Source organism: Primulina huaijiensis, chromosome 7 (genome assembly GCF_012295235.1).
Source record: "Primulina huaijiensis isolate GDHJ02 chromosome 7, ASM1229523v2, whole genome shotgun sequence".
Taxonomy (NCBI): Eukaryota; Viridiplantae; Streptophyta; class Magnoliopsida; order Lamiales; family Gesneriaceae; genus Primulina; species Primulina huaijiensis.
In genome coordinates, this window is record NC_133312.1 from 23,014,860 (window position 1) to 23,029,355 (window position 14,496).

At 33.1% G+C, this 14,496-nt stretch overlaps 1 protein-coding gene across 1 annotated transcript; it reads right to left on the reverse strand.

Moving 5' to 3' along the window:
• Positions 1-380: 380 nt before the first annotated feature.
• LOC140980687 (ABC transporter G family member 7-like) lies at positions 381-9,501 on the reverse strand. The gene is made up of 11 exons (XM_073446670.1): positions 9,202-9,501; positions 8,052-8,242; positions 7,811-7,961; positions 7,289-7,421; positions 5,644-5,845; positions 4,518-4,791; positions 3,907-4,038; positions 3,281-3,501; positions 2,207-2,419; positions 2,017-2,101; positions 381-1,035 (listed from the first exon to the last, which is right to left on the reverse strand). The coding sequence occupies exons 1-11, from the start codon at positions 9,430-9,432 to the stop codon at positions 727-729; spliced, it is 2,142 nt and encodes a 713-aa protein (XP_073302771.1). The 5' UTR covers positions 9,433-9,501; the 3' UTR covers positions 381-726.
• Positions 9,502-14,496: the final 4,995 nt, after the last annotated feature.

Genomic DNA, 14,496 nt, shown 5'->3' on the forward strand with positions numbered 1-14,496 from the left:
TTAAAATTCAATTATAAGATAATTATTTAGTTCGTACTCGTGTTAAACAAATAACACATTTCAAATTAAAGTAATACACATGGCCTAGATAGAAATAACCAAACATTTACATTTTTCAAACATGCTGCAGACAAGTGCTACAAGAAAAATACCTTCAGTGTAGCTTTGTGTTTGAACTTGAAGGCAAGCAGGGGTGCAGTGTCTCACTAGTCAGACATAATTATATGCAAGAAAGTGAGATGCACATAGGCCAGATGACGCATAATCTAATCTGCCTGATGCTAATCAGACACAATTATATGCAAGAAAGTGAGATCCACATAGACCAGACGACGCATAATCTAATCTGCCTAATACCAGAATTCCTAAAACAATCGGAGTAAGGCGTATAAGTGGTGTCTGTTAAGTAAATAATATCTCAAACAGCTCCAGTAACAGGTTTTCTGGGAAACAAAAGCTGAAAAAAAAAACACTACGCAATGTACTGGGTGGTTTTAATGCTTCAAGTTCATGGCAAGCCATCCAAGATGGAAGATTTTTCAGAGTACAAAATCATCAGTGCCATCATTTTCAATATCATCAAGTTCTCTAATAATAGTTCATTAGCTCTGTAAAATGGAAGATGCCTCCTTTATTGCACAGGCATCTCCTTCATGTTGGGACCTGTATGAGATCAATAATAGCAAGTGGCACGTCTCGTATTAAGATCATCATCTTCCCAAGTAATTACCAACCGTCTAGCTCAAACATATTAAGTGGTTCAGAGGGAAGAGATTCAAGTGGCTGGTTCGATTTACCTTGGCCAAAAACAGGAGATTGGGGTGGCTGGGATGAATCCTCGGAGTCACTTTCTCGATGCTTGAGTTTTGTTGGTCGTTGGATTTGATCGAGAGTTGGAGGCTCAAGTCGCTGGTACTTAGGCTTGTTTTTCTCCAGGAGGAGGTAAGTTGTGTAGTACCAAAATAATAGTATTCTACTTTGAGCTATCACTGTGTCTTTGATCCGACTGCCTCCAAAGGAGAGCCGTTCAAGTGCCTGCAAACGTAACAGTGGAAACATCAAATATTGACTAAGCTAGGAACATATATTGATAGAGATAACAGTACAGAAAACTTTATAAGAAATGCTTAATGGTTATTCAATTGCTTGTGTTGAAAACACCAGAAGGCATATCTTATCAGGTTTACATGAGCTGATAGCAGAATAGGATTTATCAAGATATCATATTACATTACACATTTAAAATGAATAAAAAATGGAAGTTACAAGCTAGAACATCCCTTTGCATCAAGTGGTTTAAATGTTGAATTTTGGGTTACAATATATGGGTTTGACCATTTGAGGGCAATTCTCATATTCAGTGGGTTGTTGGCTCGAGGAATGGTGGACAATACAAATGCCCTTGATCGTGGACCGCGGTCTGAACTTTCGTCCAACCATAAGGTGGTTGTAGAAGCTTGAATATAAGAACGATATAGACTAACTGTGATAGACACAATTTCCACACCAAGCTCTTTAAAGTGCTTATCTAACATCCGACTACGCTATTGGTGGAGTACGTAAGTCGACAGCTCCATGTATATGTTCTATGGAGCTAAAACCAATCAATAGAAGGACTCTTATTGTAGTGTATGCCTTGAAAATACCCGAAGTTGAGCAATCTAAGTCACCCAGCAGATAAAGTACATTACATAGTCCAGGGATTGGCCTCACCCATTTAGTGACTTTGGCACTGGACGAAGAATGATATAGACCAACTGTGATAGACTACCAGTAGAAAGGATAAGCAAACAAATGAATGTGAAGCACCACAAGGAAATCAGGTCCACTCAGCACGCTATTGTTACACGTGCCAATGAAAGTACCAGCTCAAGAATGAGTGGAAATATTGATGGATGCACGAACAGTATAGATTGTAATCAAATCGATGGTGGAAATTAACAATTTCTAAGAGATTAATATCTAGCATTGTTCACCGAATTAAAACAAGACTAAAATTTTCATAATCTAACTCACTTGTTCACCAGACTGAATGTCAATCGAGTGCTGATGATCAAACTGGAGACCGCTAAATTCATTAATGCAAAGCCCTTGAAATGCCCTGGATGTGTAAACAAGCACAATAACCACCGTGGGGTTCAGTTTGGGGGAAACTTCCCTCATAAGCTAAAAATAAAATGAAAAACTAAATAACAAAAATAGGTACCATCTGATGAGAGAAACGCGAGGAATCCAGCGAAAGATGATTGGTGTGTTTTCTGCATTGACATAATAGCCTCCAAAAACGATGAAAACTGTCATAGCCGATGGTCCTAAGGCCAAAGCAGCTTCAGTGGTTGGAACCATCGCACCAACAGTTAGCCCCATGGCAGATGCAGCAAAAGACTCAATGGTGACCACACCACAGAACTTCCCAAATCTAGAAAGAAATACTTCTTAGGTCATAAAAATCCTACTTTTCTTATCTGGCGAATTAAGTCCACAATCATGCCTACAAGGTAACTGAATTATCAAGTAAAATCCTCTCTTTTAAAAATGTTAACCTAGAAAGATACCACAGCGGAGCTTAGGTTGTGTAAAAATTAATCTAATGCAAAACAACATTGTTTGTGTTCTAGCAACACTGACATCTTTGACCAGTGCCTACACAAGAATCGCACATAGAAAAAAGAATGATCAACCTTTCTGCAGTGAACTCCCATTCTAATGTCATGAAAATAAAAAGTAACAGGATAATTACACAATGTTCATGAAGAAGAATTAATGATAGCCTATTATTTTCATATATCAGCTGATAAAATCATAATATATAAGGTGATGCACTTGCTTGATTACCTGCAATGCTAGGCAATGCGCTCGTAAATAAATCCCATGAAACTAGATGACAGGTAAAATTTGACTCTTCTTACTTAAAATTAACAATATAATGGTGCTTTTTTTTGTGAATGTCAACTACATAAACAACTATAACTGCAATCTCATTGTTTATCTCCTTCGATGATCAAGAAACCAAGCGGATGTATCAGGTGAGCTAACACATTGAGTTTCAAACAGATTGGGCTTCTTTTCTTCCAATCAATAAAATCAGATTAAAAAGCTTTAAGAGGTGTCGGATCTTTACCAGCATATTACTAATATGCTCACTAATTTTCAACCATTCATTACCTAAATGTGTGGTCATCTTATATTAGGATAGAGATATGATATTAAATAGACTTCATGCCTCAATTTGGTAGCCAAATGAACTAATGCGCTGTTTTTACAATTACCAAAAACCCACCTTGACATTGCAGGATGAAGGCGAGTCATGGGGTACAAAATGGTACCAAAAAGTAAGGGGAATGCAGCTCCAACAGGAATCTCAGCCAACAATTTTGAGAGTAAATATGGACCAAGTAAATAGGACCCTTTGGCTCTCTCTCTGTCAACTATTGCACGTTCCTTAGGAAAGACACCCACAGTCTTTGTGAGTGCAGCCATTGCAGTGTTTATAGCAGTAACCTGAACAAGACAGTGACGGAGAAAAGGCAAAACATGAGAGACACATCAAACAAATCAAGCATTCTTTATCATGGCATACTTGTATGGCTTCTATTTTAACAATCTATTCTATAAAAAAAAATACAACACAACAATGCAAGTACAATCAAAATAGTAAAGAAGAGATTTAGTAAGAGCGTACCGATAGCAAGATTTACGAAAATATAGTTAATATTTTATGAAAGATTTTACGCTCGAGCATAACCATAAAGACCAAGGTATCAATAGGTAGACTTATTTCTCTAATGACGGTGAAACTTATTTCTCTAATGATGGTGAAAACGTATTCAAATAAAATGTTAATCGTCGCAACATTTCTGAAAAGAAAGACGACTGGATCTCCAACAAGTCAAAGTAGCTGCAAACCTGAAGCAATCCCATTCTATCTTGTATTGATGTCTGCGACCTTCCCATCCTCCAGAAGACAGAACCAAATATAATAGCAGAAGCAATGGACATCCTTGCACGAATTTTGTTTGTTGGGCCATCACGACAAGCCTGTTTGTCCATTGACGGTAGTAATCAATTGGTCAAAGAGAAAAATCATCTCAAGTACATAACAAGTTATTGAATATGCTAAATCTGTAAATCATCAATTGAGAATAAACTCCAAGGCTCGGAAGATGAGCAACTTTGATCATTTCGAAAAAATTTATTTGCAAGCGAGGGAAATTTGAAGACCATAACTCAACAACCATCTCATTCAAGAAAAATATTAAGGGGAAAAACCAACTATCACACACAAGCTAGGTGGAGTGTGCAACAAAGAAATGGAGTGGAGCGTACAAGTTCATGGATTGCAACACCCAACCTCTGAAGTAATGAATTTTCAATACAAGTTCATTGGAAATTAATCTCTTGTTCACCCCACAGCCGATCAGTTGTACAAAACATAACACCACAGTTTATCAAATGGACTCTAAAAATACATGATTATTTTAAACTGCAATTTTAAGCAGCAAGGCAATACCATATACCTGCAGCCATGCCCGTTTAAGGAGCAACCGAAACTGCCTCCACCAACCACCTTTACTTTTATTGGTAACAATTTTTCCCCTCAGCTTTAAGTTCTTAGGATCTGGCCAGGTAAGAGGAGTTGCATAGAGAGTTGATGATGTCAGTTCCGCAAATGACTCGACTAGACCATCTATTCTTTTCTGAGAAGCATACACACTCTCAACAGAGCTATAGTCCACTGAAATTAGATCAGCCAAAAATTCTGCCGGGTTCACATGATCTGGACAAACATACCTGAATTTTATTTACCAATTCACTGATCAATAAATTAACGGCATGCAGTATCACTTAAATCATAAAGCAAACAGCATACTTGATAACATACAGATCATCCACAAACCACCCTGTTGTTGATGAAAGGATGGTGTTTTGGTATGGTGAAACATATCAATATTTTGTCTTCAGAAATAATTGTTTAGCAGGTGCTTCGGTTGTCGACATCTTGCGATAAATTCTAGAGCAGGATTGTATCCATGCATGAAAAAATATGACAATTCTAAAAAATAATCGCTTTCCAAAACATGTAGATGCATATAACGAGACTTCTTGAAGATCCAGACATAACATTTTAGCATATGGTAAGAAATCATTCTGTCTTCTCATGTCATCCTGTACTATGAGCCAAATGAATGCTTAAATTCACAATTTATTGGTTCTACAGTGAGAATGAGGTTAAAACATAAGCATTTAATGCGCAACAAGCATCAGTTCATCAGCAAATTTCGATGATAATAGACAAAAATTAAACTGCAAACATTCTTCCATATCTGGTTAAAAAAAGAAATTGAGAATCCCATAGGAGAAATGTTGTCTTCACGTGATACATATAATTTAAACAATTCCTACATTATGAATCCAGTAGGCCATCTTAAAAGTTCACATAAAAATTTAATATGACAGGAAATCCCAATAGCAAGAGAGCCAAAAGAGAGTCAAAAGTTTGCGTAAAAATATAATCACAAGAGTCATAAAAACATCCTTTTGACATCATGTTGGATCAACACACAAAGATAGGCTGCCGAATGTCTTGCATGCAGACACTAACAATTTCAAAGTCAAACAGTTGGAAGGTATCGGATGGCATACCCAAATTTTGAGAAATAACTGAGTGATTCATCCTGTGCAGGACCAGCATAAACAAGTGAACCTTCAGTTAATAACACAATGTCGTCAAATTTTGCATATACTGAACCTCTAGGCTGGTGAATGGAGCAAATGACAGTATGCCCATCCTGCGCAAGTTTTCGGAGTGTTTCCATAACTTTCTCAGCCTGGAAGGCATCAAGTCCTGAAGGTGACATTTCAAGCAGTTAACACCGAAACAGAATTATGCTCTATACCTCAACAATGATCACTGCAGAATAAGGTAAAAGACTAAATGAAAAGGCTGGGCAAGAAAGTAGGAAACAGATGCAACATGGTGGAACAGTTACAAGTTGAATATCTTATCCAGATGTTTAAATTCATGAAGTTTTATCTTAATTTTTATCCTGTAAGTTTTGTGCATATTTTGTATTTCTTGAACATTTGCAGTACAAATTTCCCATCACTCCTCCAAAAGAAAGAGAAAAGGCACTTAAAATTTGAGGTACATTCTTGATACGAAAACTATTTCAAGTTTATATTCATGTTTGGATGTTGCCCAATATTCTGTTAGCCGTTTCCTAAGAGTTTCATTTATTGATCTCCAGCCACAAAAAGAGCATTTATTCTACTATAATTTGTTACATGGTACATCTCAAGGGTTCTAAATAATTATTTTAGCAGAAAGCCCTTTTGGTCATTGGTAGACCCGTCTCTACAGTGGAACAATTAGTCTCATCAATCAGAAAAGTTTTTCAGCAATTCGTGCTTCCATAGTGGAGCTGATTTAAATTTGAAAGAAAGATCTTTGGCTGCTTTGGTACTAGAACCTAAACTAACCAGTCAGTTGCATGGATGACCAGGGTTACGAAGAACAAAATGATTTCATCGGAATAGTTATTATCAGCACCAAGCTATTTTTTGTTGGGTGAAAAGGATCGATAGAGAAAAAACCAACTCAAGCAACACTCTATTGCTTTGCTAAGCCGCGTGGATAAAGAGTAGAAAGGCCGAAAGATGCTTCATACTCAAGCCTTTAAGTCGACACTCATTTATCAACATAACTATCTTCGTCACCAAGTGGTACCACTTGATTCGTTCGTCATACCCGCTGAAGACAACACTACACCACTATTGTCAATTTTAGACACGGCACTAAAAGAAAATTATAAGAAAATGAAAACTATGCTCTGATATCTCCAAAACTAAATAGGCCTAAACATGGCTGGAGAGTCATGTTGAGCAGATAAACCTTATTACAGAGAAGCAACAGGGATCAGACTTCTTCCTGCCAAATTTTTCATCTGATCTTTACCTCCTTCAAGCCGAAACATTAAGAAAGATAACTAATGGACAGGGTCTCCTAAAAGTTCAAATAATACAGAGCCCTCGGGAAACAAGGACAACTTGATACATAGAAAATTCTTCCACTCCGCTATCAGATAAACATTTATTTTGCCTACTTTTCCCTCTCCTGACCAGCTGGAATCCCTCTATTTCTTAAATTGCTAATTCAAATTCTGGGTACTATTAAAAGATTGACAGAGAATTAGCCATCTTCTTCTAGATATCAAGGAAATTAGCAAAAATAGTTATCCAACAGAACTCCTAAATTATCAAAACAAATTGAAAGCGGATATGATCGTGCCTGTAGTTGGCTCGTCAGCAAAAATGACAGATGGACTGGCAATTAGCTCACATGCCAGTGACAATCTTTTCTTCTCACCACCACTAATTCCACGCACTTTTGCATCCCCGACACGTGAATCAGCACAATTGACCTTTTTAGAAACAGCATAAAATGCACCACAGGGATATGAAATTAGATTTTAACATACATCAGCAATATTATAATTGAACTGAACTAAAATTAATTCAACTTGCACATATAATCATTGCCATAATATGTAAAGTTATAAATTTAAATAATAAGCAAGCATTTAAGTATGTATACATTTATCACTGTAAAGACAAGGTTAATCAACCAGTGTGTAGAAAAGTTGCTGGTTAGAACAATAAACTGAAGAAAAAAAAGAGCATGTTAAACCACAAATAATGGTCATGTCAAGTCTATTAAATTCCTAAATTTAAACTCAAGTATCCCACATAGAAACATTTGACGTAAAAAAGTAGCATTAGAAACATTTGAACATAAAAAAGATAGTCTTACCAGGCCAAGTTTGAACAGGAGGCCATCCACATATTCATCTCTCTCTTGTACAGAAGATATATCCTGCAGCTGGAGTTCAGCAGCAAGAGAGAGTGTTTCTCGAACAGTCAACTGTGAGAAAAAAAGATCCTCCTGCCTAACAAAGGCAAACCTGCAACATCACGAAATACATCAATTAACTAACTGAAATTATTTTATACATGAACAAACACAAATTCTGGTATGAAAGGGCCAAATGTACTTGTATGCTTTATTGGAAAATGGCCGTCCATTAACCTCCAAAAGGCCAGACAAGTGTAATCTGGGTGATGCTACTATCTGACCAGCCAAAACATTGAGCAGAGTAGTCTTCCCTGATCCAGATGGACCCATTATTGCGAGCAATCTACCAGGTTTTGCCTCTCCACTAACATTTTTTAGCAAAAATCTCACCTAAAAAGATAATGGCAAGTCTTTCAGTCGGCTCCTTAAAACAGTCACTTATATTGATATTAAAAATAGAACAGTCACTTATATTGATATTAAAAATAGAACTAACTTTCATGACAAAAACAAATTGCTAGCTAAACAGGCATTTATATAGCAGCATTCTTCTGAATTCAGATGTCGAAGTTATAAATTGATGGAGAATACTTAGATAAATTGTATTTACAATCTTATGGTATAGTCCTATTTGAGAAAATTTGATCCAAAGTGCATTCAGCTCAACCATTTACTATATATTTTTATAAATCAGTAGTCAGTAACGGCATATGTCACCAAATAATCAACTTAGAGCATGTTTGTTTAAATTCTAAGCTGTTTAAAGCTTCTTATAAAATGTTCTGGAACTTGGCAAAACTTTTTAAAAAAAACTTATGATATCAAAATGAACTACTTCAATTACATATAAAAAACAAAAATAAAATTAAAGTAATAAGATAGATTAGCTTTGTTCAAAATAACCTTAATACGCAATATACCTCAAATTATTCTCACATCCTTTTTTTTTCTCTTCCACTCACGTAATTTGTTTTTTCCCATGTCTATCGTTTCTACAGTAACTTATTTATCTAAGCGCCTATAACATACTAAAACAAGTTATGAAGCTTTAGAAGGTTACAAAATATTTAAAGTAAGCTTAATCAAACAGACTTCTAACTATTCATAGTCTGGTAGCATACAGTTCTTACAACTGCTTAAATTTTCAATATAGCTTCCTATTTCTCTCGAACAAATCAGCTATCCACAAATTCTGATTCCATAAATATGACGAGTTTTGCACTTTAACCAGAACAATTGTGATATCCAAAAGACACGATAAATCCATACTACCCCGATAGCAATACTTGATGCTAAACAAATGCTTCACGCAGCAGCGCATTTACTTGGTATAAAGTGCATCAACTCACCGATTTAGAGGATTTATCAGAGAGAGAGCAGTTGATGTGGCTCCACTTGATAGTGACCGGCGTAACTTCCCCTTTCGCAGGGGCTTCTCCTTCCTTCTCTTCATCCGTCTCCTCCGGCTCCAGGAGCGCTGGTCCCGGGGAGGAAACCAGGCGGAGTAGCAGCGCCGCCGCAACCGCTGCCAGGAGTTGGCCTAGTCCTCCACCACCGCCTTTCCCGCCAATTCTGAGCATTTTTTCTCCGGTGTTTTCTTCTATCCTATCTTGGGTTCATTTCACTCCCACACTGAGGAAATGTCATAGGACTCGCATTTGTAGACCATTTGTTCCTACTTGTACGACACCGTTTTATCGATTACGGAAAACGACGTAGTTTTCATAACAATGTGGAGAATTCTGATCGTTTTTCATAAATCCGCCCTGTGTGAGTGACACGTGTCCCAACAGAAAGATAAGACGTTGAATTGGATATATTTATAATAATTATAATAAAAATAAATAACAATTACAAGTCCGGGTCTAGTCTTCGGAGCCATCCACTTGCGACTTTTGAAGCTAAAAATTATTTACTTGCGACTTTTGAAGCTACAAATTATTTATTTATATTTTTAATTTTGTGAGTTTGAACTTTGAATGAGGTTTTGTCTCCATTTGATTTGAATGTATTTATTTATTTATTTGAGTTTCATGTAAGCCTTGACCGCCTCATCCATGACGTTATTACTCAACATTTTACATAAAATTTTGGCGTCCAACATCTAATGTAAGCAATTATTTTGTACGAATAACAAGATTTAACTTTTTTTCAAGGCAAAAACTTGTGGGAGACGGTCTCGCGGGTCGTATTTTATGAAACGGATCTCTTATTTAGGTCATTCATGAAAAGTATTACTTTTTATTTTGAATATCGGTATGATTAACATGTTTCACAAATTAAAGATTCGTAAAACCGTCCCACAAGAGACCTACTATTTTTTCAATATCAATTTATGTTTTGTTCCAGTTTTATAATAAGAGTAGTATCTTGTAGACGGTCTCACGAATCTATCGAAATTCACGATAAAAAGTAACACTCTTAGCATAAAAAAAAATTTTTTATGGATGACCCAAATAAGATATCTTTCTCACAAAATACGACATGTGAGACCGTCTCATACAAGTTTTTTTCTTATAATAATTTTAATCAAAACTAGTTGCACTATTTTTATCTTTTAATTTATATCTCTTGACAAATGATTCAATTTATATTTTGTTCGATTTTTATAATAATTCGAGTCAAAACTAGTTGTATTATTTTTATCTTTTAATTTATATCTCATGACAAATGATTCTATATATAAAAATGAGTTTTTTGTTTTATCTTCCTTATATATTATGTATTATCTTTATTTTCAACAAAGGGAAAGCAAGATAAGGTATTTTGATTTTTAAAAATTATTTAAAATTTGAACTTTATCTATATATCATGCATAAATGGTCCTATGATGCTATTAATTTAAACTTTGATAAATATTTTTATTATTATTTATGTATGTTAAGATCTTTAAAATTTAAAATATATTGTTTATTATAATATATATAATATAACGTTTTTTCGGTCCAAATGTCTAGTTGAACAATCTGATCGATTGAATCGTTTTTATAAAATATATCGGTTCAATCATTGGTACGATTATGAAAACAATGCTTTCATCGCATTATTTCCAGGGTTTTTCCCTCTATTTTTAATTTGGAAATTAAAACTCGATGGCACTTTATTAGTATGTATATCATACTTATTAGGCAAAAACTTGTGTGAGACGGTCTCACGGGTCGTATTTTGTGAGACAGGTCTCTTGTTTGGGTCATCCATGAAAAATTATTACTTTTATGCTAAGAGTATTACTTTTTATTGTGAATATCGGTAGGGTTGACCCGTCTCACATATAAAGATTCGTGAGACCGTCTCACAAGAGACATACTCTACTTATTATATAATTGAGATCTTTATGTTGACTAATTTTTAATTGAATCGGTGAAGTCGTATTTAAAATGATAATTTACTTTTGTTATATAATTTTATTGATGAATTTTTTTTCATTCGCTCAAAATACTATTTTTTTTAAAATATCTTTAGTCCTATTTTTAATAATGTTTTTTAATCCAATCTTATTTTTATCTATCAGGGACAAAGTTTCAGTGGGCCAAATGTGGATTTTTAAAGCCCAAAATAAGCAGGCCCGTAGGCCATGAGAAAATGCACTTAATGAAACAGTGCGACTGAGGAAAAAAGAAACCTCCGTCCGACTGCCTTTGCATTCGCCGACGTCCGGCGACGCCTGCACCTTCGTGCCTTAGTTTGAGGTATGTGGATTTTATATGGTAATTGACTAATGTATCTCATTATTTTTTAAATATTTTTCTTATCTTTATTTTTTGTTTATTTCATTAGAAAATCAATATATCTATAATGCACATTTTTTTATAAAAAAAATTAGAACAAAAAGAACGAAACATTGTAGATGCGGAGATATTAGAGTTATATTTAATATTTTTTTGTTCTATTAATTATAATATATCATTGTCTACACTGAACTAAAATCATACCTATAAATACTTTTAAAAAAATTTAATATTATACGAGTGAAAATTTTAAATTACGTGTTTGGAGAAGATTTTTGTAAAAATTATTTGAAAATGTTTTTAAAAAATAAGTTATCCAAACTTTTAAAATATTTTAACTATAAAAAACATTTTTACATAGCAGTTGTCCAAACACATATTTATTCTCAAAACAACTTTGCAAAAATTTTATAATTATTGCAAAAAAATACTTTTATAAGTACTTATTCAAACGGAACTTATTTGACAATACCTTCTCTAGACGATTTATCCAACTATTTTAAGGTAAAAAAATCAAAATATTTTATAGTTTGAGGAATTAACTAATTAAATAAACTACAGGTCGAAGATCTCTCTCACATAATTAATTTTTCAAACGGTTTCATGTAAAATTAAAGGCCTTGGATTGAGCAAAATTGCAGTTGACCTATAATTCAACAAAAAAATAACATATTTGGTATTTTATATTATATATCCCATTTCATAAAATATTGCCAATTGGATATGCCAAGATTGAATTGAATGTTGGATTATTAAATCATAATTTGATAGAATAATAATAAATTGAATAATATAATATCAAGGGACAAAAATCCTTTGGTCACACAACCCCAAATTAAAATTAAATGGGATTCTATGTCAGCACATGCAATCAACATCAAATCCACTCATATTTAATTCTTAACAATTAATCATAAAATGAGGCTATTTCATAAATATTCCTTTTAGTCTAGAGTCTCTAAAATTAGCTCATCGCAAAAGATAAGCGGTCTAACACATATTTATTCATGAGATGTGTCAATCCTACGTATATTTACAATAAAAATTAATATTTTTTTACGTGTGACTCAAATAAAATATTCGTCTAACAAAATTGATTTGTGATATCGTCTTACATGAATTTTTGTATAAATAACAAAGGTTAACATTAGTGTGATATCTACATTGCATTTAAATCGATGGATTTAGATTTAATATTTTTAAATCCATAATAACAAATAATCATTGTTTGATTGTGTCTTGAAATCTATGGATTTTAAATTGATTTTTGTAATTTAAATTGTATTTATATTTCAATTTATTATCAATATGTTATATAATATTTGTTATTCAATATCAGGAGACTGAACTGTGAGAAAAAATATATATAAAAATTATAGAAATGAATATATGATCATTAGAGTTCCCACCCCCGCTTCATGTTTTTCTATTTCTACCTCCAATAATCTATAAACTAGCACACGCACATGCACACGCACACGCGCTACAGTGACGCGTAGATAGTTCGTCAATATTTTTTTCTAAAAAAAAAATCCACTTTGAAACATTTTTTATGAGATAGCAAGTTATAGAAAATTGATAGAAGGATAAATGAAATTATTAATTAATTATATCAACTTTCTATAACTTTTTATCTCAAAAAAATGTTTCAAAATCGTTTTTTTTTTTAAAAAAAAAAACATATGGACGAACTAACTTCGCGTCACATATATATAATTTCATTACAGTATATATATATCAGTTAAATATATTTCGGCTAAATATATCATAATAATTTTTCTTGAAGCCTATTAAATACATGTAATAAATTAGCAAAAAAATTTATTGGGAAAAATATAAATTATAAAACTACAGAATTTGGAAACAATATATTGGATGCAAATCGTCGATTAGAGCAATCGAAATGTGATGTTTGAACTGTTGTACGATTAAAAGATTTGAGTTTCACCGTTATCACCAGCTATAACTTTTGGTAAAGCGCTCTATAATTTATATCAAAACCAATTTTACGTGTTCGATTTTCATTTATTGCAAGAAGTGTAATTATTGAGAGATAAATTGTTGAGTACAATAATTGTATTTGCTAAGTATAACAAGAGAAATTGATTATTCTAAACCATTTCAAAGTCATAATTTTAAAAATTACATTCTTTACTAAACATTTTACATTATGTCTTGTATAATTAAAATATTTTATATTACCTTTTTTATTCCAAATTATTTGTTTCAATTGTTTAGTGCCTAGTTATCAGGAATAAATAAATAAATAAAAAGGTAGATTTATGTCAATTGCCATAAACATCATTCCATTTATCCGTCATTGCTCTACATTTCTGTTCATTATTTCAAGTAAGTTACTTTACAATCATTGTTCAATATCTGTTTACAATTTTTATGCACTTTTAAACATGCGTAATTCAATATTTGATAACTAATTGAAATCTAATCTTAAGAATATTTAATTCAACATAGGAGGTTCCATCGGAGACGGTTCGAGTCCACCATAACTATGTGACATTCTATCAATTCCCAATAATTAGATCCTAGAACCCGGGTTTATGCGATGAGTTTGTATAAATTCAGCAAAGAATTATTTCAACAATCAACAAGAACACATAAATATACACGTTTTAATACATACAAATAAAAAAATTCAAACGTATTTCAACTTCAAAATATTCTTGTTGGAGTCAACATATCGCGAATCTTCCACTCATTAATACATACAAATAAAAGAATTCACACATATTTCAACTTCAAAAAATTCACACATATTTCAATTGCAGTAAGCAAATCATCCATTTATTTCAACTTAAATATTCTTAATTTAAAAAATTTAAATTTATGGAAAATCATGGCAATAATCAAGTCAAATTTTAAAAAAAATTAAAATCAAAATTAGAAAATTTTGTTAGA